Raw genomic sequence first — 26,940 nt, forward strand, 5'->3', positions numbered from 1 at the left:
AACAGGGCTTGAATAGCCTACAGTAGCTAAGGCATGTGGCCATTCTGAATGATGCGAAGAAAAAATACTGTATAAGCTGCCCATTATCTGAGTGCTGTCCATCCTGTGCATTCAGTGAGACAGGGGTCCTATGGGCAAAATAGTGTCATTTTATAATTAGCCTGGCCTAATAGTGATCAAACCAAGGTTGTGCAGGTGGTCTTTGTTCTGGTATTTCCTCACTTTTGCCTTTGGAACCCTGATGAGATACTTTTAAATGTATTTTATATTGGTTTATACCAGTGTTTTTCATTCTTTTATAAACTACCCCTTTTAAAAAAAAAAAAAAAAAAAAAAGAGAGAGAGTACTCCCAAACATCTCTTGCATATCCCTAAGGATATGTATACCACTGGTTGAGAAACCTGGTTCTGGTGTAATCTGAGGTTTTGAAAAAAGTGCCATTTAACCTTTCCAGATAGCTGTACCCTTTTCAGCTGTACCACCAAGTTAGACCTCACTTAAAAACTACTTACTTACAAAAACATGCAAAAATATCACAGAAAACTATTACGAAAAACTTGCTGGCTTTCTACCATCTTAGCAAATAAATGAATTGGAATAGAAATATGTACTTACATTTCAGCATATGAAACAGTAGAAACAAATCAGTGTCTGAATGAATTTCCAGATTGTACTGACTTTACTAGTGTTTTTATGGAGCCTGTTGTAAAACTAGATAAATATCTTGATGATTGGATGTACCCCCCAATGGAACTCCGACCCTGCTTGAGAAACACTGTTTTATACAGTGTATGCTGAAATGTGTGCGCACAGAGGCATTTGTTGCAATTTGAGAGACACTTGAAACTGATAACCTCAGATGCTTTAACAATCCTTGCTTGAGCTAAAATAGCAACTGATACTACTAGTTCTGCATTAGCCGCTGAACTTTGTTTGATGATTACACAGGTGATTGGTTTGTTCACCCCCACCCTTGCCCTGGCATAGTTAATGTAGACTGAGAATAGAGCTAATTAATGTGACAGGCCACAGCAGACAGGAATCAGTGAGAAGCCCAGCTGCAGAAAAGTGTTTGGATAGATTTGTAAGGACAGGAAATTAGAAGCAGAGAAAAAGTCTGTACTTTCTGTCTGGGAGAAGGTGGCAAGGTCTGGAAGCTGCAGTGATAGGGAGCTCACAGTTACTCCCTGGCCCGTGGGGAGGAGAGAATTGAGCAGTGAGCAAAGGAGGCAGGGCAGGGAGTAAACATGAGGAAAGGGCTCGAGGAAATGCAGGAAGGTCCAAGAAGGAGCAGATGTTGGGCACTGATTAGAGGGGCCCAGAGCTAGAACTTGGAATAGAGGGCAGGTCTGGGTTCTCCTACCAGCTGTGATGGAGTGGCATCAGGGGAGGATGCCTAAGACTGCTAGTGTGGAGAGACACTTTGAAAGCCTTGATATCCCAAAAGGGGAAAATAGTTTTGTGACCTGGCCAGGAGGTTGAGAGGCAGCTCCTGGAGTAAGTATGAGAAGGATTTTAAGATGGTGTGCAACTGTGGGAAGGCGCATTGACCTTGTGAAGCTAATCCATGGACTGGTCAGGAGGCGGCTGCATCCTAGCGGTGAGTAGACCACCTTGTGGCAGGGTAGTAAAATGAAAACTAAAAGGCAACCTGCAATACAGTAATCGCAAATCATTTAATCCACAGATATTATGGCAATACATCATATACCTTATGGGTGACTCGATCATAGCAAATATTATGACATACCAAGCCACCAGTATAAAAGTAAACAATGAATATACAGAATATACAAGTATGAGAAATACTTGAAAACACTTTTCTTCCACTTTAAGGCTACTAAAGTATATAAATAAAATGACAGACATTTGACTGTTTTCTAAAATATCAGACTCTGATTCCTGATATATGCAACACAAAAAGAACCACATACACAGCATATCCTTTTTCTTTTAGCTGGTCTCCTTTATGAATGGTGGCTTTATTCTGACTTTGTCCAAAAAGAAATCATGCATGCACTTAGTTTGCTCAAAAAATATCTTCCCCACCCCAAGTAATTTTGATATGCTCTGTGCACTAGCATTTGTGTGTGAGATACATGCTGAAAAAAGCATTGGTTAGATAAGTAGTGTTCTGGGGCAGACCTTAGGTTATTAAATATGGTTCTGGTGAAGGTCTGTATTTTCATCATATAAGGCAAATCTTGGAAGTCCTTCTGCCCAAACTTTATCCCTGTATGATGCAACAGAAGGGCAGTCCGCTTTAGTTGGTACTGAGCAGATGCCTCATGGACTCAAAAGAAGTGGGTAGAAAATCATGCCATTATGGTGCTGCCGTTATAAACATTTTTTTGTTTTCCTCGGCTTTTGAAGTAATCTTCAAAGATGAGATAAAAGAACGCTTCTGATTGTTCTATGCAATTGTACCTCTTTAGTGTACAAATCAGGGGTAGCTGGGTATCAAAGGATAATTGCACTATATAAAGGAACCATGGGATTGTTATTGCAAAACATAGGACACATTTGGGTTTTATTTTGTGTGGGGGGATGAGGGGGAGAGAGGATAGAAGTATAAAAAATGTTCTAATATCTGTTATGCTACAGTGTTTGAAGAATATTTACATGTGAAAACAATTCACTGTAATACTGATGAGATCACTGATCTGCTCTGTAAGCATTGCTTAGGTAAACAAATAGTTTACAAAAATGAGGTTTTTTTTTTCATGCATTTTAAAATTATGCTTGTAATTTTTGTCACGCTATTTGGTGTGGAATTTGACATCTGTCTGCAAGGTTATCTGTCACGCGTGTGTCATCTAATGGAAAGTACTGTTTCAAACAAAGGTATCTTTAGAGCTGTCATGGAGGGAGAAGTTTTAAATATACTCCAATGCTACCATAAGCCAGGGATGAATTGCTATAAAATTAACAGAATTTCAAAACAGAGGGAGACACAGTAACATTTGATACTGGCATAGATTTTCTTTCTAGTGTATTCCCTCCTAAGTACCAGGTCTTCAGGGCTAAATTTCAACCTGCCGCATGCAATTGTCTAGAGGAGTGGTTCTCAACCTTTTCACTAGGGCAGACCCCCATCACCCTCCAAACCATTCACAGACCTCCCTCAAAGCCAATTCTAGCTGCTATATACACTTCCTTTAATGAAAAGGAAACCACAAAATAGATTTTTGGACAGCAATTAATAACAGTATTGGAAGATATTTAAAATCATCATGGATTGTAACTTAACAATGTATCTAAAACTTATTTTCTATGTCTTTTTTTTTTTTTTTTGTCGACCCCTTGCAATACCCTCAAGACCCCCAGGTTGAGAGCCACTGGCCTAGAGAAGACAGGAAATATATGGTGCCCTCTTACTCCTTGGCACAAATTATTCATATCACAAGGCATGGGATAGAAAGAAGCCCCATTGGCTCCACTCTGGACCCCACCATTAAGGTCATGCAATCAAGGCAGCACATATGGGGAAATAAACTTGTCCAGCTTTAACTGGTAGGACTTGGTGACTCCATGATCTATCCCACTGTACTTAACAGAGATTTTGGCTAGCTGTATAACCATGCTGGTGGATTAGTGACTGATAGAGGTCACTGTCTACCAGTCGTAAGGCGCTAAAGCACATAAGGGCTAGAAAATGCTGATTCAACAAAACAAAGTTTCCACAAAACAGCAGCAGGTTCAATGAATTGCCCATCTTGAAAAAATATTGAGAAAAGTACTGGAAGTGAAAAATTTTGATTTTTCTGGTTCAAAATTATTTGTTTTGAATGTTTAAGTTAATAAGCCTGAAAAAAAATCTGTTTAAACTAAGAGTAAACTTTATTGAAGCATTTGAATTGCCCTAAAACAGAAATCTGCTTTTTCCAGTTCCTAGATGTTTTTGAAATGTCTTTTTTGCACTGATTTGAGATTGGAAAATATTTTGAACTCTCAAATATATTCAGGACAAGAAAATTTTCTCACCCATCTCTGTTGAGTAAACCAACTAGTTTGCATAGATTGACCACTTTTGGCTTATTTCAGTGACTGACTTGCTTCCAGGAGGCCTTGAAGTATGTCCTATCATACATCCTACACATTCTGAGGTGCTCTGCTCCACTGCAGATAGAGCATGTAAATTAATGGGTGCCCATGTAAAGATTGAAACTCATTAACAATTTGACTTTTGGAGGATTTAATCACAACAAAGTTGGCTTTCAGATAAATCAGTAACATATTTCCCTCTGCTTTCAAAAGAGAGAGCTTACCTTAGATGAGTAATGAGCAATACTGATACCAACCTTTCCTCATTCTTTCTTAAGAGCAATGCTAAATTCTTACCTGGTGTGTGGTGTTTTTTTTTTTTATTGAATAACTTCAGGAGTAATTTACAAAGGAGAAAACTTTACGGATCAGGACACAAAAGCTAAGTGACTTATCAAAGATCACAGAAGTCAGTGGCAGAGCTGGAATTAGTTGTTTTAAGCACTAGACCATGCTGCTTTGTTTTGTGATGTCCTAGTCTGGGGTTTATACAATCCAGACTCTCACCTGGACAGCTCTGCTGTTGCAGCCACTGTAAATTTTCTGCAAGATCTTTAGTTCTTCCTAGTTCTGTGATAGGTATTGATTGGTCTGTTCGTTCAGTGTTTTTTTTAAAAACATGTATCAGGATAAGCTACAACAGGTTCTTGGTGATGCTTGTAAGTTTCCCATGTTAACAAGCCTAGTTACAGAGCTGCAGATGTTCAGTACTTAGATGGCACTGTGAAAATACCAGCTTGGGACCCCTGCTTACCACGTGTCACTGTTTGACTGTAAACACAACTAATTACAATGGACAGACACGAAGCCAAGGCTGAAAAGTTGTTCCATACATTGTATACTGTCTTTTGAGACTGCCTGCTATTCACAGATGGAAATGGTGTTTCAATGGAGAAGGAAGGAATGGCTTCACTGTACCAGTTATCAGTGTTCGCCTCAGGTGTCCAGCTCTGGTGTCATGGTGTTCTTCAGCAGGATATTTATGCTCTCGTACTGAAAACAGTAATTGCAGAGGAAGTAGCATGGCCCTCTAATCTAAGCCTATGTGGTGGGCCGGTGTGCAAGGCCTGAACCTGGGGGAACCCCTGTTATTAAAGCCAGTGTTGTATGCCATTATTTAGCTTCTTCATTATGTTTGACCTTAGTTGGTGGGTGTTTTTCAGAACCAAAAGCACAAGTTTTTCACTTCTCTTCCCAGACGCAAAGCAACAGTCACCGATAGGCGCATGCTTCTTAAAGAAGCTTCTCTACTCTCTTCTCCATTATAGTCACCTGCCAAATTGGAAGTGGGCTCTCATATCTGTTCCCACTGCTACTGAAGGGACAGAACTTGTGCCCCTCCAGAGCCCACATCCCATTTGAGCCTCAACTCTTTTTTAGGAATAATAAAAACATATACTTGGGTGTTTGGGGGGGGCGGTCAGTTCTATGCAACACTCTTCTGCCTTTCCCCTTCTATCTCTGACACTGCCATATGTATTGAGTTTAGGTTCACTGTCACACAACAAGACCCAACACAGATACCGAGTTCATGATGTACTGTGATCTTGTTCAGCATAATGAACATCAGCATCCCCGTTGACCCTTTTCTTTGAAAAGGATGAAATTCCTGTGACCTGAGAATTCCCCGTTGTAGCTTTCTTGGTGTGTTTTTTTTTCTTTTTTTTTCCTTCATGACAAGCCAAGTGTGCATATGATGGTTTCTGATTAAGTCTGTGTAGCAGGAGGATGGTAGGAAGGAAGCTCACAAGCTTCGCCACAACTCGACAAGTATGGCTAGTTTGCTGCAGTTCTAGGAGAGAGTTTGCTTTGTTTTACAAAAGGCAAAGTTTCAGAGGACTTTCTCATCAAGTAGTTTGTTGATTCCATCACATATCTTTGTGAGGTAAGGTCGGCAATCCCCATCAAGGCTATACAAGGCAGAGAGAAATTCCACATCTGCAAAGTGGTTGAAGACATGGTTGATACGCCCGTGGGACCTGGGTGTCAGGTGTCGCTCTACCAGTTCATGCACCAGGTCTTTGCATTCGTTCAGAAGTCCTGCAAGAACATTTCTATCGAAGGTGTATTCTACCTCATAGAAACTGACGAGCGTCATGGCTGTCTGATTCAGCTTCTTTCTGAATTTTTCGACAATCTCTAGCTCTTCTTGGTTGAACTGATTGTTTCGGTAGAGGATCCCAATTTTTATTGCCACTTTAATCAAGTCTTTCATAATTTTGTGAGCTTCCTTCTTGTTCCCTGTGTGTTCTTTAGTTACTTTATATAACTCATCAAATATTTCACTGCTTGTGTCATCGATGAGCATGTTAGCCATAGTTTTGGTAGCCATTTTACTCAGGATCTTCTTCTGTGCTTGCAGCGCAAGGTTCTTTGAACTGAAACAATCGGGACCTATTGCAGAGGAGGGAAAAAAATAATTGTACTTGGAAATAATTTGTAGTGGTAAATTAACTAATAATTCAGGCTGTTTGCTAGTCATGCATATAAGGTGTCTACGGCTGACACGTTCAGGGAATTGTCCAAGGACAGAGGCACTAGAAATGCAAATTTAGGTCATGTCTTCAATACTGTTCCCCCCCCCCTCGCCCCCCACATCAGTTCTCATAGCTTCAGAAGCTCGTGTCAATATCCCAGTTCTTGATTCCTAAAATTAGGGGCTGGTCTAGAGGGATGGTGTAGCTGATGTAAATTTATATCTTGAATAAATTCCTTTAATCCTTTGCAAGCATTAAAACTCCATGCATAGTCTTGGTTTTCAAAATAGACAAAGCTTTAAAATGAAAGCTTCCCCAGCTGAAAAAGTTTTGTTTAGACAATGTGCACAGAGATGTAAATAGCTGTCAAAGACTCTAAGATTAAATGTGGTTGAGAAATACAGGGCCCATGAAGAATTATAGGCACAGTCACAGGGTGTCGCTATTGCTCCATACTTGATATAATTAGGAAGCATTTAAAAAAGTTGAGGGCACAGCTCCATAAACATAAATGTATACGTATCAGAGGGGAAGTCGAGTTAGTCTGTATCTTCAGAAACAACAAGAAGTCCTGTGGCACCTTATAGACTAACAGATATACTAACAGACGCATCTGATGAAGCGGGTCTTGGCCCACAAAAGCTTATGCTCCAAAACATCTGTTAGTCTATATGGTGCCCCAGGACTTCTTGTTATAAATGTATGTGTCTTTACTCTCAAATTTGGCATATTGACAACAAAACCTATCATTACAGAGTAAAGTTTTTGTAAGAATTTCTCCTGCAGAAGAAGGATGAGTAGTTTTTTTTTTTATATAACCATCATAAACCTGTATATCTTGCATTTTACACCCACATGGCTGTATTAATTTACATAATCTGACTGTCATTGAGCATGTTGTTTAAGCCTGTACTTCACTTTAAACATGTTTAGCTCTCTTTCAGCAAGGTATTTCAATGGAATTAAAGATTGCAATATTTGCCATACTCTCTTGTTCAGCATAAAGTGGTGGTGGTTGGGTTTTTTTGGGAGGGTGGGGGTGGGAGCGAGGGAGAAGTGTTTACAGTGGAAAAATAAAAGGCAATTAATTAGCTGTACAGAATAACCAGATAGGTGATTGCTGCTTCTGTGGTATGGTGCTTGGAGTGTTTATGGCTGTGTCTAGACTAGCCCCCCAACTTCAAAGGGGGCATGGGAATTCGGGTGTTGGGAGATTACTGATGAAGTGCTATGGTGCATGTGCAGCACTTCATTAGGCTAATTCACCCCGTGGCAACTTCAAAGTGTGAAACTTTCAAGTGCCGGCTTGTGTGTAGCCGCGGGTATTTAGAAAATTTTGAGGAGTAAAGGGACTTGGAAATAGTTCAGGCACATTGAAGGACTCACAGCTACACGCAAGCCAGCACTTTAAGGCCGTGTCTACATGTGCACGCTACTTCGAAGTAGCGCCCGTCACGGCTACACGTGTTGGATGCTATTTCAAAGTTGAAATCGACTTTAGGCGGCGAGACGTCGAAGCCGCTAACCCCATGAGGGGATGGGAATAGCGCCCTACTTCAAAGTTGAACGTCGAAGTAGGGCATGTGTAGACGATCCGCGTCCCGCAACATCGAAATAGCGGGGTCTGCCATGGCGGCCATCAGCTGAGGGGTTGAGAGACGCTCTCTCTCCAGCCCCTGTGGGGCTCTATGGTCACCGTGTGCAGCAGCCCTCAGCCCAGGGCTTCTGGCTGCTGCTGCTGCAGCTGGGGATCCATGCTGCATGCACAGGGTCTGCAACCAGTTGTCGGCTCTGTGGATCTTGTGGTGTTTAGTGCAACTGTGACTGGGAGGGGCGCTTTAAGGGAGCGGCTTGCTGTTGAGTCTGCCCTGTGACCCTGTCTGCAGCGGTTCCTGGCACCCTTATTTCGATGTGTGCTACTTTGGCGTGTAGACGTTCCTTCGTAGCGCCTATTTCGATGTGGTGCTGCCCAACGTCGAAGTTGAACGTCGACGTTGCCAGCCCTGGAGGACGTGTAGACATTATTCATTGAAATCGACTATTTGGATGTCGCTACATCGAAATAAGCTATTTCGATGTAGCGTGCACGTGTAGACGTAGCCTAAAGTTGCTGTGGGGGAGAATTAGGCTAATGAAGTGCTGCATATGCACTGCAGCACTTCATTAGTAGTTTCTCAGCACCCTAATTACCATGCCCCCTTCGAAGTTGGCGGCTAGTCTAGACACAGCCTATATGTGACACACAAGCAGTTTGGTCTATGTGGTAAAGCAGTGATAAGTGGGCACAAGTCAAGAACCAGTGAACCTCAGAGGTAGCCAACAGCACGGTCACTTTTAGTAACAGAATCTTGCCTCCTGCCTTGTCTCTATTTTCATCTAGTTATTTCTTTGAATTACAGTATAGAGTTTAGAAGCCTTAGTGGAGATTAGGTCCCATTCTGCAAAGCCAACACATAGTAGCTGTCCCACTTCCCAGGAGTGTAAAGTCTAAATGGATAAGATACACCAAAAGTGAGGGGAGTGAAGACGCATTGAACCAGAAATCGGGGGAAGATGCGCAGCTCATGTTTCACACTGTAGCAGTCCAGTAGTATCTATGAAACTGCTTCTTTCTGGCCATGGAGGATGTATTCCTTCCACAGGCAACTGGACCCTCACTCATCTAAACTTTGGATATACCCAAGCACAGGATCTGGCTCTAAATTAGCAGGCTGGAGGACTCTAAGACAAAACTTCAAATAAGCAGAGTTCTGCTCTCACTGACACACAAACCAAGCTCCAGGGTAACTCTTGTGGGGTACTTTGTGGAGGGGACATTAGCTCCCTCTAACAGAGATGAAATGTCAAGGAATAGAGAATTGATGAAGACGTGATCATGAGATGAGGCTTCTTTTTCATCTTTCTCCCTCTTTCTCTCATAAGTCAGTTGCTCAGCAGACGGGGTACTGTAACATTCACCACGGTGTGCAGGACAGCAGAAAGTGCTGCTCTGAGAGGTGGGAGTAAGTACTGTGTTTCTGGTAGCACTTATAACATACTAACAGCTGAACAAAATCCAAAAAGGCCTAGTCCTTGCCCTGTAGCATTTACACAGTAGTAGCTCTCAATTGCTAAGTCGAGTCCTGAATCTCCATAAATGTGCAGCTGTCCCTACCAGCTGAATACCTGTACATTTTTCCCCTCTGGCCCACCTCAGGGCCATTCACTTTCTTGCTCCAGCCATTAGAAGATCAGGTTAACTCTAATGCACATGTTGTGGAGTTGCCAACAAATGATGGTTCAGGAGCTTATCGTTTCATTGTCTGTAACAGTACTGAACTGTTGGAATGGGACAGATTCTCAGAGCCTGCTGCTCTTGAGGGATACTAGGTTAGCCCCCAAAGACCTATTCCAGTACTGGAGAAAGCCCGATAGAAGAATAATCCTGAAATTTCTCCAATGACTGGACTGAAGGTAGCTCTAAACTACATAGTCAATAATGTCTAGAGTAACCTCAGCCACGGACGCAGGTAAGGAGCTGCTATGAGTGATGCCAATTAAGGACGGCTGGCTGACTGGGGTTGCACTTGCTTAAAATCCTGTAGGCTGTGGAGCTGGGACAACCATCATACTGATTTAGCTACTGGAGTGGTCCAGAGCATCCCCGCAGTGATGTGGTCAAATGTCACTGACACGTGAGTTGGTCTCCTCTGTTGGGCTGGAAGGAGAGCTCAGCCAAACTTCAGTGAGTGGCATTGTGATCTAGTGCAGTGATCAGCACATTTATCACCGTGTGACACACTTCAGCACTCATGAGTGTGCCATGAAATAAAACCCAATCCCCCTTCCCTACCTCACCCCAGAGCCAGGCACCCCCAGCCTCCCCCACTCTAACTTGCTGCTAGAGACTCACCAGAGGCACCTCCCCGCTGCCGCCGCCGCCATGCTCTTCTTCCACCGAGGAGGGGGCGTGTGCACAGAGCGGCAGACAGCACTCCTGGTGTGTGGCTCTGAGGCACAGTGTGCCACAATGCACCAGTTGTGGAACGCTGGTCTAGTGCACGGCATTGCAACACAACTCAGATTGGGCCTGGCCACCCACCCATCCATCCAGCTAGGCCAACTGGTGGTGTGATCCAGGCCACAGGGAGTGCAGCGCGGTTCAGTCAGAACCCAAATCCAGGCAGCACCAGCTCATGTGCTTTGTGGCTAAGGAGGGGGGCAAGACTTCCTGGCTGAAGCAGACATGGGGTCACTACAGGAGAAAGGAGGGTCTGAGCAGGAACGGGCACAGGGGCCCTGCTGGGGACGAGGGGAAACTAGAATTTGTGCTCCCCCCAAGAAATGTGTGAATTGGCACTACAGGCTGTTGCATCAGACCACAGTGCCAGAGGATTGTCTTTACACTGGGATGACCCTCCTGAGGCTGGTTCTTAGTTTTGGGGTGCTCACACAGACTGAGCACTTTTTCATGTCTCGGGTATTTTGAGTCTCATTATTTTGGATTCTGCTCAAAACAGGCTATGTCTACACTCCCAGGGTTTTCTCAACATTACTTATTTAGACATTAGAACATCAAAATAAGTAATGTTGGAAAAATCACATTCACACAACCCCAGCGCATTGTGAAATGGAGCATTCTCATTTACTACCACAGTTCACACCCACAGCACTGCAAAAGGAGCCAAAACTAGCTGTGCTTTGTTCACACACACACTCCTTTTTTCAACCTTGAAGGGGGAGGCGGGGGCAGGTTGGCTGAAGTTTGCAAAGCAGGAGTAATTATTTGGAGGGAAAAGCCCTCTTATCTTGAATTATCCTGCTTAGCTGTGTGACTGCTATGGGGTGGTGGTGGTTTTTCTCCAGGAGGGGGGAGCTTTTTTTCTGAAAGAAGACATCCTCTGCTATGTAGACAAGCCCAAAGACTGAGGACATGCTTCTGGGATTACAGTGAATTAGAAATTGTTTTCCTGGAGAATTATTTCACTCTCCTAAAGATCTGATACAAAAACACATTTGATATGTTTCTGACTATTCCAAAATTGTCCATTCAGTTACTTTTGCTACTTTCTGCTGATTTAAAAATATATGGCAGATATCAAAGCTTTGAATTTCTAAACATTATATTTCCTCCTTGGCTGCATCATGCAACTATATAATTAACCAGGGCTTGATGGGTAGGTGTGGGTGTTCTTTTTTACCCCATATTGAGGGACTCAATTTGAATTAAATGTGATGTGAATTAGTGCAAACAGCTCTTAATTTGATAACTACTGAATAAAGAGTGGTATTTTAAAAAAGGATTATTCCACACAGCTACTGTTAAAATTCCTAGTCTTAGACAGCCTCTTTTTACCCATCAGGGAAAATTAAGAAATAAATAATAGGAAACAATGGTAGCCATTGGATAAACATTTCAGCAAAGATGTAGATAAATTGGAGAGGGTCCACAAAAGAGCAACAAAAATGATGAAAGGTCTAGAAAACATGACCTATGGGGAAAGACTGAAAGAATTTGGTTTGCTTAATCTGGAAAAGAGAAGGCTGAGAGGAAAAAGGTAACAGCTTTCAAGTACCTAAAAGGGTGTTACAAGGAGGAGGAAGAAAAAATATTCTCCTTAACCTCTGAAGATAGGACAAGAAGCAATGGACTTCTTGTCTGCACCTTCCTTGCTGCAGTTTAAGTTGGTGTAACATTATGGGTGAGGAGGGTGGTTCTGGGCATAGCTGATGGAACCAATCCTAAGTAAATTGCTTAAAATGGGGCCCACTTACAGCTCAAATTGTGAGTTCCTTCTTACTCAGGCAAATGAGACCTGTCACAAATATACCTCCGCCAGCCAGAAGCCCCACAACCAAACCCACAGATTCTTCTGCCCCCACGAAGAGATAAGGGACATCCCCAGATCAATATATACTCGGATCTTACCCAAAACAGCATGTCGTGCCAATCCTTTAGAATCTAAAGGTTTATTAACAAAGAGAGAAAAGAGTGAGAGAGAGAGTGTTAGTGGTACATTATGTACATCAATTACAGGTATTGATGCAGGCCAGCAGTGTTATATGTTTGATTTCTGGCAGGTCTCTGAAAATACACCCCAGGAGGGATGAGCCGCAATCCCCATAGGCTTAGTTCACGAGGATGGAAAACACAGATGGTCACTGCCGGGCCATCTTATAGCTTGCCATGTGAAGGGGGGGGAAATTTCTTTTCTTCTTCTTCCATAGGCAATGGAGGGTCACCTGACCAGGTGACCTGCCATGGCACTCTGCCATTGATCACTGGGCTAGCCAGCGTGTCCCAGTCCATGTCCATAAAATATGGAATCGAAGTCTGAGTCTCCAGGCATCTGTTCCTTTGTTTAGCCCATGTCACCTGCCTGGGGAGGTGATCACACCTTGTACTGTGAATCTCAGCACTAAAATGTTTCTAGTTCAGGTATAAAGCCAGTATCTATAACTTTATATACAAACATGGCAGAGTGAGTGCATTACCAGCTTTCATTAGACACCTCACTTGGGCCACCTGGCCCAAGATGTGGTGCAACCTAATACAATAATCACAGAAATGGCTTTCATATTTGATTTAAAAATCCAATAGTGTCACAGTTGGCCATTCGGAAAAAACTTCCTAACTGTAAGGGTGGATAAACACTGGAATAAATTGCGCAGGGAGGCTGTGGAATCTCCATTATTGGATATTGCAGAACAGGTTGGATAAAATCTAACAGGGATGGTGTAGATGGTGCTTAGTCCTGCTGTGAGGGCAGGGGACTGGGCTGGATGACCTCTTGAGGTCCCTTCCAGTTCTAGTGTTTCTATAAATTATACATTTTGGGTTATGCAGATTACTTCATCATGGATGGATTTTCTGATATAGCCTTTCGCCTAAGTATCTGCAAGGCCATCTTCTTTGCCCTGGCCTTCACTGGGACTCGGTCCAACTCCTCTGAAAGGTAATGAGTTGGATTGGTTGGGTGTCATTGCAGAACTGATTCACTGCAAATGTGGTTGCAGCCTGTTCTGTGCACACAAGCCTGTGTGTATGTGCACGTGGTCATGTTGTATATAAACATTCAAGGAGCACATTATTTCTGTAGCCTCAGTCAATGGCACACAGTAAAAATAAGCATGCATTCTTCTTCGAGTGTCCCCGTGGGTGCTCCACAATAGGTGTCGGGCTCGCCCGGCGCCGCAGATCGGATCTTCCAAGCAGTTTCTGCCGGACCGCGTATGCGCCGGCGCGTGCCGCTCCCTTGCGCGCTCCTGGCCACGTGCGCGATCCGGTCCCCGCCAGTTCCTCTTAACCGCCGTCGGCTGCAGACGGAATCCGAACTAGGCTAAGGCCAAGTTAGCGTATTCAATGGTTTTAACTGTTTTTTTCTTTAAAGTTTTCAAGTTCTGAGGCTACTGCAAGTTAGCCAGTTTTTTTTTTTTTTTTTTTTTTGGAAAAATAACAACAACAACAAGCGGGACGGCATTCAGTCCAGTCCCAGTAACAAGCGGAACACCGGAAGCCAGGAGCCTAGGGCCATCAGCCCTCCTGCCACGGCAGGCTATCGGAGAAGGGGAAAAACAGCACAGAGAAGGTGCTAAGTACCGATTAACAACTGAAAGACTCACCAACAATGTCCTCTTCAGGATTTAAGAAATGTGAGTCCTGCCGAGAGGCAATGCCAGCGTCTGATGGGCACAGTCTCTGCATAAGGTGCCTGGGGGAGTCCCATGTCACGCAGAAATGCTCCTTCTGTGCAAAACTAACAGCCAGAGCAAGGAAGGACAGGGAGATGCAGCTTAAAATGCTGCTCTTCGACAAGGCCCTCCAGCCAGACATGCCGGAGCGGCCGCAGCAGGAGGGACCCTCCGGGGCCCATAAAAGGAAAGCCGCCTCCCTCACCCCATCAGCGCAAAAACGGAGGAAAGTCTCCCCAGCCCGATCCCTGCCGGCAGCAACAGCGAGCAGGACGGGAGGAGCGCACAGCCCCCAGCCGCAGCAACAGCTGATCGGCGGCGGCATGGAGAGCCACGTGGAAGCGGCTCAGCCTCCGATAATCAAACAGCCGCCCCGCACCGCAGGCAGGGTGGTGGCTAAACAAGCGCTGGTACCGGCGGCACCGCAAGCAGTGGCACCGACCCCCGGGGAACCGGCGGTGCAGAGTGCGCAGGCACGCAGCCTGCAGGCACCGGAGGACACCGCCCGTGCAGCACCGCCCATGAGCGTGCCGAGCACGGCGCGGATGGGGCCGAGATCCCCTACACGCCAGGGGGCGGAGTTACCTCCTCAAGGGAGGGGGAAGGCTGCACACAAAACGAGGCACCGCAGCCCCTCTCCAGACAGGGCTGCGGAGTTGCTTTCTTTCAGCCCTCCGCTTATGCTGCAGACTCCAACCAGAAGGCAGGGGTCCCCCCTAGCCTACCCGGAGCCCCCGTCTCCATTTTTACAACCAGCCTCGCCCTGGCTGGGACCACCTTCACCCTTCCTGGGGTTTGAGCCGCTGGAATACGATCCAAAATCACTCTCTTCAGTGTCCCAGATCTCTTGACGATCTCGCTCCCCCAGACGCAGAGGGTATGCACCAAGGGAGTGGTCTAAGTCACCTTCCCAAGAACAGTGCCTATATTGCCATGGTTGCCCCTATCACGCGGGGCATAGACACCACCGGCAATCTACTAGGGAAAGATCCCCACAGACGATCTCGTATCCCCGAGGGCAATCGCGAACGGGGACAGAGACTCAAGTATCTCAGGGGGGACTGGTTATGGAACCCTGAGATTTTCCCTCGCAAGCCTCTAGCGAGAGGGTGTACCATCACCAACAGGAACCGGAAGGGTCCAGAGAGGCTTACCCCAGTGGTTCCTCGCTCTCCTCCCCGGACGAGGCTACGGCCCCAGGGGACGTCCATCCTCCGGACGATCTCAAACAGTTTCAAGAGCTGTTTAAGAGGGTGGCCTTCACGCAAAGCATCCAGACAGCAGAGGTGCAAGAGAAACACCATAAGCTCCTCAAAAATCTGAGACCTCCGGCCTCCTCCAAAATAGCAATACCGCTTGATGAAGCAATCTTGGAGTCCGCCACTACGATATGGCAGACCCCTGCGACTATTCCGCCTGTCCACAAGAGAGCGGATAAGAAATATTTCATGCCGGCGAAGGGCATGGAGTTCCTGTTCAGCCACCCACAACCAAATTCCTTGGTGGTGGAGCCGTCGCAACAAAGATCAAAGACATCTCAATTCAGGACAGGGGAACAGACAAAGATGCCAAGAAGCTAGAGCTGTTCGGCAGAAAGGTCTGCTCCTCCTCCACTCTACTGTTGCGAATGGCAAATTACGCAGCGCATTTAGCGAACCATAATTTCGACAACTACACTAGGTTAACCTCCCTCATGGACTCGCTTCCAGAGGACAAGAAACCGGTGCTCAAGGCCATCGTGCAAGAAGGCTACGCGGCCTCGAGGACGGGAGTTCAGATCGCCCTGGATGTTGCGGACACAGCAGCACGTTCCACAGCTACGGCAGTGGTGATGCAAAGGGGGTCCTGGCTCCAGACTTCGGGTATACCGAGGGATCTGCAGGCAAAGATAGTCGACCTTCCCTTCGACTCGCAGAAGCTGTTTGCTGAATCAACTGACTCAGTCCTTCATTCCAGTAAAGATTCAAGAGCCACACTTAGGACCCTGGGGATTTACACCCCTCCATACAGAAAGAAAAAGTACTACCCTCAACAAAGACAGTACCAGTACCAGCAACAGCGTCCCCAGTACCACAGGGGTTACGAGCAAGGGCGACATCAACAGCACCAGCAGTACAGAACTCCCAGGCGACGTTCACAACAGAGCCGTGCATCCTCGGGGCAGGGCCAAAGGCCACAAGTTTGACACACAGATCCAGGGCTGCGCCATCACTACCATCGCACAAGGTCATCCGAAGCGGCTATTCCACCATCGCCTCCAACCATTCTACAACCAGTGGCAAAGGATCACCACAGACAAATGGGTGCTGGAGATCATAGCCACGGGGTACGCCATCCCCTTCCAGTCGCTCCCACCGCCACGACCTCCACCCAGGCCCCACCTCCAGGAGGCCTCCCACGTAGCGATGCTCAAACAGGAGGTAGACCATCTCATGCTCATAGGGGCAGTGGAAAGAGTGCCGGAGCAACTGCAAGGAAAAGGGTTCTACTCGAGGTACTTCCTCACGGAGAAAAAGACAGGAGGCTGGAGGCCCATCTTAGATCTTTGAGGCCTCAACCGGTACCTGCGCAAGCAACGCTTTCGGATGATCACAATCGCCTCCATCCTTACGGCACTGGATGATGGAGATTGGTTCGCAGCCCTCGATTTACAAGACGCGTATTTTCACATAACTATCCATCCGGCTCACCGGCGATTCCTCCGGTTCATGGTAGGCAAAGAACATTTTCAATACAAGGTCCTACCGTTTGTCCTCTCCTCGGCCCCCAGAGTCTTCACCAAGACCTTGGCAGTGGTGTCAGCCTACCTGCACAGACAGGGGGTATTTATATTCCCGTATCTGGACGACTGCCTACTCAAAGGGGCCTCGAAGCAGGAGGTACTACGCATGATACGCGTCACAGCAGGCACGTTCTCTTCGCTCGGCCTGGTTATCAATCTGGCAAAATCAAAGATAGACCCCACACAGGACATAGAGTTCATAGGGGCACGCATAAATTCTATTACAGCGAGAGTATATCTACCAGAGACTCGCTTTTGGGCCATCGGCTCCCTCGTGCAGGTCATCACCTTCAGCCCTACGGTGCCGGTCCTGACGTGCTTACAGCTGCTGGGCCACATGGCAGCGACGACGTTCGTAGTACAGAACGCCAAGTTACATATGCGCAGCATGCAGCACTGGCTGGCGAGCGTATACAAACCGGCAGCACACACCGTTCACAGGGTGGTGTCGCCCACAGCAGAGGTGCGCAAATCCCTGCAATGGTGGGTAAACCCCAAGAACTTGCTAACAGGGGTACCCTTCCACCAACCACAAATATCGGTTTTTCTTACTACAGATGCCTCCCTCATAGGGTGGGGAGCACACATGGGCGAAGAGGTGACTCAAGGGCTGTGGTCCTCCACGGAGCAGTCACTGCACATAAATATACTGGAGCTCAGAGCAGTGTTCAACGCCTGCAGACACTTTCGAGACCATATACAAGGCAAAGTCGTCGGGATCAGTACAGACAATACCTCCACCATGTTTTATATAAACTGGCAAGGAGGAGCTCGGTCCCGTGCCTTATGTGCGGAAGCAGTCCGGTTATGGAACTGGTGCATCGCCAACAATATAATCTTGAAAGCCTCGTACTTACCAGGCACTCACAATGTGAAGGCAGACCAGCTGAGCAGGCGTTTTGCACTCACGCATGAGTGGCAGATCCGTCCCGATCTGCTACGACCGATTTTCCACGCATGGGGTTTTCCCCAGGTAGACCTGTTTGCCACTCAACACAACAAGAAGTGCCCATGATTCTGCTCCAGGGCAGGACTGGGACAGGGGTCCCTGGGGGACGCGTTCGCGATCTCGTGGAGGGGCCCCCTGCTTTACGCTTTTCCTCCCACAGTGCTGATCCACAAAGTCTTGCAGAAAGCCAGGAGGGAAGGAGCCCAAATGATCCTGATAGTCCCAACGTGGGATCGACAACAATGGTTCCCCCTACTCCTGCGCATGTCGGACCGTCCACCGATGCCTCTTCCGGTGGTGCCGGATCTGCTCACGCAAGCCCAGGGGTTCATAGTGCATCCGCACCCCCAAGGCCTGCGACTACAAGCGTGGTTAATCCATGGCTCAGCTCCCTAGAGAGCACATGCATGGAGGAAATGCAGCAAGTCCTAGAAAGTAGCAGGAGGACTTCCACCAGGAAGACCTACAAGCAGAAATGGACTCGCTTCACGGCTTGGTGTTCTACCAAACAGCTGGCCCCCCTTTCGGTGCCTATACCTGTAATATTAGAGTATTTACTGGACCTCAAGAGAGGAGGACTCTCACTATCCTCATTAAAGGTCCACCTTGCCGCCATTTTCGGCGTTCAGACACGAGGAGGAAGGGCACACGGTGTTCACCCATCCCATGGTTACCAGGTTCCTCAAAGGGTTGGTAAACCTATACCCCCCTCGGAAACCGCTTCCACCTTCGTGGAACTTGGACCTGGTGCTTAACGTGCTAACGGGACCACCGTTCGAGCCCTTGGCCACGGTTTCCCTCCACCTCCTTACGATAAAGACGACCTTTCTTCTCGCAATTACGTCAGCTCGCAGGGTGAGCGAGCTTGCGGCAGTTATGGCAACGCCACCCTGCACTGTTTTTTCCAAGGAGGTGGTAACCATAAGGCTGCATCCAGCCTTTGTTCCCAAGGTTTCTTCTGAGTTTCACATTAACGAACCTATTGTTTTACCCTCATTTTATCCAAAGCCTCATAACTCTAACAAAGAGACGCGCCTACACCTCCTGGACATGAGGAGGGCGCTAGCCTTCTATGTAGACAGGACCAAGTCCTTCCGGAAAACGGATAGACTCCTAGTCTCTCTCACTCCCAAATCGAAAGGAGAAGGTCTCTCTTCGCAGAGAATCTCGAAGCACATCGTATCCTGCATAAAAATGTGCTACGAACTCAAAAAGACTCCTTTACTGGCCACTCCCAGGGCTCATTCCACTAGGGCGGTGGTGGCATCAACAGCCTTTTTCAAGGGCGTTGCGCTAAAAGACATTTGCAGAGCGGCGACCTGGTCATCCTATGACACCTTCGCCAAACATTACACCCTTCACAGGGTATTCCAAGAGGATACCCGTCTCTCGACAGCGGTCCTCTCGGGGACAAGCTGCACATAATCCGATTTACCCACCTCCTATCTTGGGTTACTGCTGGGTAGTCACCTATTGTGGAGCACCCACGGGGACACTCGAAGAAGAAAGACAGGTTACTCATCGTAGTAACAGTGGTTCTTCGAGATGTGTCCCCGTGGGTGCTCCACTACCTGCCCATCCTCCCCGCTTCGGATCTCTATTTAGTGTTTTGCAGGAGCATCCGAGGCGGTTGGTCAAGGAACTGGCGGGGACCGGATCACGCACATGGCCAGGAGCGCGCAAGGGAACGGCACGCGCCGGTGCATGCGCGGTCTGGGAGAAACTGCTTGGAAGATCCGATCTGCGGCGCCGGGCGAGCCCGACACCTATTGTGGAGCACCCACGGGGACACATCTCGAAGAACCACCGTTACTACGGTGAGTAACCTGTCTATATTAAAGGCTCCATAAAGCTAACTGAAAATTTAATTAATGATAGTGCATATTAATGACAAGACTGCGTTAAAACCAGATTTTCATAATTTCAACATAATTATTGCATTCTAATAAATCCTTTAAGAAAATATTTTTTCTTTGAAGTCTCTTCTATCGGGGCAGCTTTTCTTATGCCAATTTGCTGACTGCAGGAACTTGTAAAATAAGAAACACTAGCCAGTAGGGTTTGAACATAATATTTTATGTCACTTCTACAGCAATTTGGTAGGATTTACATGTCAGAGACAGACTCATGAAAGTACAGTACCAGCCTGCAGCAATTCCAGAGAGATTCTGTTTGGCTGAGCAGTGCACATTTTTACTGAATGTGAGCTCTTTGCATAGGAGGTCACAGCTTCCTCTCAGATGGTCCTACACTATTTTGATCCTTGCTTTGGTCTCCTGGGGAACAGCCAACTGTAACACACACTGTCCAGAGCCATCCATTTCCTGAAGGCTCAACAATGCTGGCTAAGAAGGACGCAGCCCCCCTCTCTGCCCTGTGAATTCCATTGGCTTTGCGTTTACCCCTAACAATTTTCAAAAGTCTGCTGCGTACAGAATGTTATTTCAGAAATGACCTTGTCAGCCATGATCTTCCAAGCCATGTACCTGGACACCATGGGCCTAGGTGCTATATAAAAGTATAAGCTAGATAGGGACAGTGTTGTGCGAGGCACCTAGATTGTCTATTTGAATGCTAGTGCTGCAGTATTGGCAGTGGTAGGCTCCCAGCTGTAGAATGTCCTGTCTGAACAAATCAGACTGAGACCTTTTGTTCTGGTCAGTGTGTAAAGCCACTTAGGAGGAAAAAGATCAGGAAGAGTGCTCTAAGTAACATGGCTCCTCAACCAGTCATAGGCAGAGACTAACCCCAGAATGCTGGTTGTAAAACCCTTCACTTCTACTGGTAGCACTAAAGGACTGGGTATATTAAGTAAGAGGCAGTCGTAGACTCAAAAACCTCTAGATGTGATCTAAACACCACATGGGGACAGACCCACATTCAGTTCTTTAACATCTGTGACTATACAAATTGTCAAAGATCTTCTGATCTGGGAGAACAGAGAGGGGGAAAGAGCTATTTGTTTTGGATTCCTGCTTCCAAGTATTAATCAGAACTCAGACCCCAAATCAGTGATTGCCTTTCAAAGATTAGGCAGCTAGTCACGCTGATCAGATTTAAGACATTAATGAGGTCCTAGGCTTCATTCTTGAAGCTGTATCCTTGTGCCTTGTTCTCAGCTCTCCGCAAAAATATGACTCCTTTGCTTGCCACATAGGAACAGTCTATCTGCTGCTCTCTAAGTAACAGGACAGAGTATGAGCCTGTTAACCTTTTAGGAACATTTCTGTAGGTACAGTTATAAAACAGCTTAGCTGCGTCTACACTAGCAAGTACATCTGGAAAATCCAGCCCTCTTCTGAAAGAGCCTGTGGAGCGTCTACACACACCACGTGCTCTTTTGAAAGTGAACTGAAAGAACACGGTTCTTCTTTTGAAAGTGCTCCTCCGGTTCCGTAGTAGGAAGAGCACCCTCCTTTGAAAGAAAAGATGTAGGTGCACCACGGGCCACTCTTTCAAAATAGGAGTCAGGCCATGGTGCTAGCAAGATAGGGTGTGGAGATGCCTTGGCCAGCAGCAGTGGAGCTTTATGCTCCCCGCACCTGGCTGCGTTTAAAGATGCAGGGTCCCAGAAACTCCATGGCTGGAAACTGGGAGCATGCTGGCAGCACAGGTACAAGGTGCTTGGAGCACGCTGTCAGAGCCACTTCCAGAACATTGCTAGCCAGCAATGGACAACTGCTGCAGGAGCCCCAGGGCCTCCCCTCACAGGGCTTGCAGAGCCCCGGCCAGTCCCTGAAAAAACAGGCACCCTCATGGTCTGAGCTGGAGCTCAGGGACCTCCTTGGAATGTGGAAGGAGGAGGCCCTCCAGGAGATGAGTGGGAAGTGGTGGAATGCAACTGCCTTCTCCTGCCTCGCCACCAGACTGGCTGCTCAGGGACACCCTGCCCCCACCAGGAGCAGGCCAGGCGCAAAGTGAAAGAGCTCCAGGAGGCCTACGCCTGGGCCTGTGATATAGCTGGCTGGTCAGGGACAGGTCCTGCAACTTGCCCCTTCTCTCAGGAGCTCCGGAGCTTCCTGGGGCCCCGGGACACTGTGGTGGATGTGCACCCGAAGGCCAAGGTGGAAGAGTGGCCCAGTGAGGAGGGTGACCTGGTCATTGACCTCTCCTCATGGTTGTGCCAGACCTTGGCGAAGGACCCTCCAGTAAGTACCTGGTGGGGTGCACATCCCAGCTTGAGGGGCAGGGGCATTCACTTGTTTGGCTACATGTATTGTGTGATTTATAACACAGCTAGAAGAGGATAATTTGCCATTTGTTGGCTGTACAGATGTCGGACAAGGCATTTATCTACATTCTTTTTAGCCATTTATCATTCTTTGTAGGCACAAACCACACTGCATGTTATATCTGCAGAGGCTAATGAAAGGAAGTCTGCTCTGCATTCATCATTTAGAATGAGGTCCTTTGATAAGATACAGATAATGATCAAAAACTAGTCACATTTAGAAGCAGGAAATGGTGTGGAAAGGGGGAGCATGGCTAGATCACACACAAGCTGAAGAGGCCTCTTCAAGAGCTCCAACCAAAATTTAGAGCTGAAAAATTCTCATGCGAGGGTCGCATCAGTAAAGCCTCCTGTTTTTGGTAGTGGTGAGTGCACTGGTGATGCAAATGGCATGTAAACGTGCCTGATCTACTAAGGTGAATGAAACCCAACAGATTCCAATGCATATAGTAGAAATACTGGGGGGAAAAAATGGTAATTGTAGAGCCAAGACTGGCTACAAAAGGACCTTTATTGGTTTTAAGAGGTTTTGAAACAGAAAGACCATCTGCAGTAGTCTCAAAACATGTTGATTCCAGATGGCTGAACAGAGTACAAGGTGTTGAGGAGTGAGTCCTCAGCTATTTTTTGCAGGTCAATATGCATTTTTTCATGTACATGTTGCGTGCAATACCAAAACAGTGCACACGCCCATTTAAACAATTCACAAAGCAGATCCTGCAAGACTATAGGTGGAAACAGACTCGGATCCTGTCCACGTGAAATATAAAACCATTTTGCTAATAATTGTGTTCAAGCACAACCACTGACAAGTCTGGAAGGGTGTTTTTCTTCCTTGAGAAACTGCTGAAGAATATGTTGGTGAGGGGGTGAGATTAATATGATGCACAGACAAAAATCCTTGCTGTGCTGAACAGGTATTCTAGTAATGACCCTATTTACGCTAGCATGGATGTGGCCATTCAGTCACTCATGTCTTGTATTTGCAGTAAGTGTGATGGCAGACTCCTGTTACATGAGGATTGAGATAACATTTTTTTGGTTTGGTCCAGTATGCACAGAAGAGCCCTTTTGCACGTCTGCCACTGAGAGCTGCTGTGAAATATGCAATTTAGGTTACTTAACAATAAGTTGTACAGGCCTTTCTTCCCTATAGCAGATCACAGTGGGCGTTGTGGGTGTTAACTCCCATCTAGATGGTCAGTCTTTACCAAAAGATGTCTCCCAAGGTGGATGCTACACCTTACTTTTCCAAACAATATAGATCTGTAAAAATCCAAGGCTATTGTTTGGGTTCTGACCACAAAGATGGTTTGGTCTTATGCACGCTGCAAGACCGATGTTTTAGGTACCATGAGACTCTCACATTGTAACCAGACTCCCTTCAGCCTGGTGTTACTTACTAAGGGGAAGTTTGTATTGCCACTGTCTTTGTGTCTGTAGCATAATAAACATGGGTCTTGAGCTCTTAGTTGAGCTCTCTTTGCCTTTAGCTTGAGGTCATGAGAGATGCTAGTGGTAATTACAGATAAAGTGGCTGGTGCTCGTGTGCAGAAAATTAACTTACTTCAGCATCCAATGAGGTTGTGTGTGATCTTTTGTCTTAGAGCAGATTCAGGTTGTAGAAATGGGTAGTAGGACGCTGGATCTGCTAATTGACTGTTTAATGGTAGAAAAAGGAGCAGTGAAAGAATGCAGAATGTGATTGTAGGACAAAACCACAAACCAATTGGTCCAGTATGACCCACAGGTATATCCATTACTCCAGAGTAATGATAGGATTTGCACAGCAAAAATATTCAGTGTGTCTAACAATTTCAAACCAACAAACCCTATGGACCAGATGGAATTTATCAGCAATTTTTTTTTTTTTTTTTTGAGGAAGGCCAGTTTAAACCTGTAGAAGTGTCTAGGGTCCCGTGCTCAAACTTCTAAAGCTTTTAAATTGCTCTTATGGGCGTGTGCCCATGTGAAAAGGCAGTCTGCTTTCATAACAACCTGAGAATAAGGACTGTCAAGACTGTCTAGCCAGAGGCAGCTGAACAGTGTCCAAATACAGGAACACTAGTACTATTAATCTAATGTACACACTGATTGGGGCAATTTGGAAAGCAGCAGCACTACCATTAGGGCGACCGTATCTCCCTGTCCCAAATAAGGGACAGGGAGATACAGGGGTGAGAGTGGCTCCTCCTGGCTCCACCAAGCCCTGGGAAGCCGGGAAGGATGCAACAGCCACCAGCCCTCCCCTGAGAAAGCAGCAGCTGCTGGCCCTCCCCCAGGAGTCCAAGGCTCGGGGAAGTGACTCCCACCAGCAGCTGCCCCTATGTAGCTGCGGGCAGAAAAGGTCAGCCGGGGGGAGGGCCGAAATATGGGACAATTAGTCCCTTTAAAAAAAAAAGTAGGGACACCTTTTTGGCACACCAGCCATGGGACCGTTCCGCCAGCCATGGGACGGATGTCACCCTGATTACCATAAGCAGTGAAATGGCAAAATTAAAAATCGGTTGTTTTCCCTTCTGTCCTTCTAACAGCACAAATCACTTTTTGAAATGCTGCCTCGCAAATGAGTGAATGGCGTTAGCTAGCACAGTGGCCTAGCGGAAGAACTTCCTCCCCAAGATAGTAGCTTCAGACTTGACCTGCAAGTAGGAATGAACGGAGTTGTCTTGGTGTATGTTACAAAACCAGCTCACCCTCTGGCATCTCTTCATAAGATGCCCAAGCACGACTAACAAAAGGTGATGGGAGAAGAGGCAGTCTGACAAAGCCACGTGAGAAAATTTGCATAGCACCTTGCGCTAGATTAGGCAGTTCTCCTCCTTCACAAGCCCACAGTGAATACTTGAAAAAAATACAGGGAACTGAATGCAGGAGAACAGATCTGTCCATTCTGAGAGTATGCAGTGTAGCTGTGTCAGTCTGAGGACAGCAGAGAGACAAGGTAGGTGAGGTAATATCTTTTATGGGCCAGTTTCTGTTGGGGTGAGACCCATGTGTACAGACAAGCCCACCAATGGGAATTGGCTATACGTACCCTTAGATGGCTTTGACAATCCCAGTCCTAGAGTTTTAACTTTAAAATGATTGGGACAAGTTCATCTCTAGTAGAGCTCCATCAGTGTGGGTTCTACCCAGGAGGAGAGTGATTCTCAATCTGAGAACACCACAAGAATCTATTTAACTGTATCTCCTTAAAACCTGACGCAATCCAGACACTATGTACAACTGTCATTTCACATTGCAGGCAGGAGGTTTATGTGCAAGACTTGAGCTAGGACAAAGGAAAATTTAACCGAGAGGCTTGACGTCACGTACGATTAGCCCAACTCTTGTACCAGAAACGGAACTATGAAACATCAAATGCTGCATAACTGATACAGTCGTGGTATTTTGGCACATGAAGTAAATTTAGCCCAAGCAAGCAACAACAATGAAGTTATTTGTGCAAGATGCTTTACCAAGTCCTGGTCAGGATGATTTAGTTAGGGTTGATCCTGCTTTAGGCAAGGGGCTGGACTCAAAGACATCCTGAGGTCCCTTCCAGCCATAGGATTCTACAAACCTTGTAAAGTAAGACCCTCTTGCATTAAAAATTAAATCAGGGTGTTAGAATGATTGCTGTTTTGATTTTTGTACCCAACTGTGTCATGAGAAAACAAAAGGAGGGCTGTTCTCCGTATCAGCCAAAGAAGCAAACACTATTGGTTAATGTTTGGCGGTTGATAAATAAAAAGAAGAGTTTGTATATACAGCACATCAAGATAAACAGACATGAAAACCAAGCTGTGCTTTTTTTTTTCCCCCCTTAATTGGAGAAGTCCAGTTACAGTAAAGAGGGGTATGTATGGCTGGTTACTGTGGAAATAGAATGGTTCGTCTGTTGTTTACTATAAGTTTTAACAAATGCTCCGTGATATGCTGAACCCTGCACTTTACACAAATATTTAAATACTTTCAGTGTTACTGCAAGATTACTTTGATACCAACCAAGTGCAAACAAATGTCAAAAAGACAAATGCCCCTAGTGACCAGAGGACAATCATTTTAACAAGAGTAAATACATTCAGAGCACGAACTCGCACATCCAGGGCAAGAATTAGAATAGGGAGGACTTTGCAATAAGTGAAGCAGTAACAGACTAAATAACACATGCCTGCCAAAGCCTAGCTGCCCTGAACTCTCCACCATAGTTTTTTCCCAATGTGTGGCAATCCCAAGCAAGAAAATGGGCCCCTTGGTAGTATCTTTTGGCTACTGCTACAGCATAAACTACAATAAACACTAGTCTCTCTCTCTAGTCAAGACAGTTTATGGCTGCTCCAACAGAAGTGTGCTGCAAGGACCAGAAGCTACCCACACGTAAGTGAAAGAAAGCTGTAATTCACATGCTTTGAATTCCCTAAACCAGGGAGGGAAGCCTGTAAAACAGCAATGGCCAGGTCTGGCAACCTATGGCGGATGTCTACCCTATAGTGAACAGATGGGCCAGTTAACAGCTCAGGCTGCACCAGGGGAAGGAGGCAGGGTGCAAAGATTAAATGAGACTGCACCAGAAGAGGAGGGGTCCATATAAAGCCCAGGAGATGAGAACAGAAAAGGGCTGCTAGGAACAGGGGGCCAACAGCCTCGCTGGGTCCCTGGGCAAGGTGGGGGAGGAGCTAGCTCTGCACCCACAGAAGGGCTGGGGTCTTGGGTGGAAGGGACAGAGCTGGGGCTAGCTTCCCTCAGGAAGCTTCAGCACCACCCAGAATGGGCCATGCCTGCCAGAGGCAGTCCTCTGTG

The 26,940-nt window shown here is 46.4% G+C and overlaps 1 protein-coding gene across 1 annotated transcript in view; it reads right to left on the reverse strand.

Moving 5' to 3' along the window:
- Window positions 1–557: 557 nt before the first annotated feature.
- Window positions 558–26,940, reverse strand: part of TNFAIP8L3 (TNF alpha induced protein 8 like 3) — a 76,717-nt gene continuing 50,334 nt past the window's right edge. The window contains exon 2 of the mRNA XM_075006638.1: window positions 558–6,439. Within this exon, the coding sequence (XP_074862739.1) occupies window positions 5,877–6,377 (501 nt within the window). The 5' untranslated portion in view covers window positions 6,378–6,439 and the 3' untranslated portion in view covers window positions 558–5,876. The remainder of the gene's footprint in view (window positions 6,440–26,940) is intronic.

The sequence above is a fragment of the Carettochelys insculpta genome, chromosome 12 (assembly GCF_033958435.1).
Source record: "Carettochelys insculpta isolate YL-2023 chromosome 12, ASM3395843v1, whole genome shotgun sequence".
Taxonomy (NCBI): Eukaryota; Metazoa; Chordata; order Testudines; family Carettochelyidae; genus Carettochelys; species Carettochelys insculpta.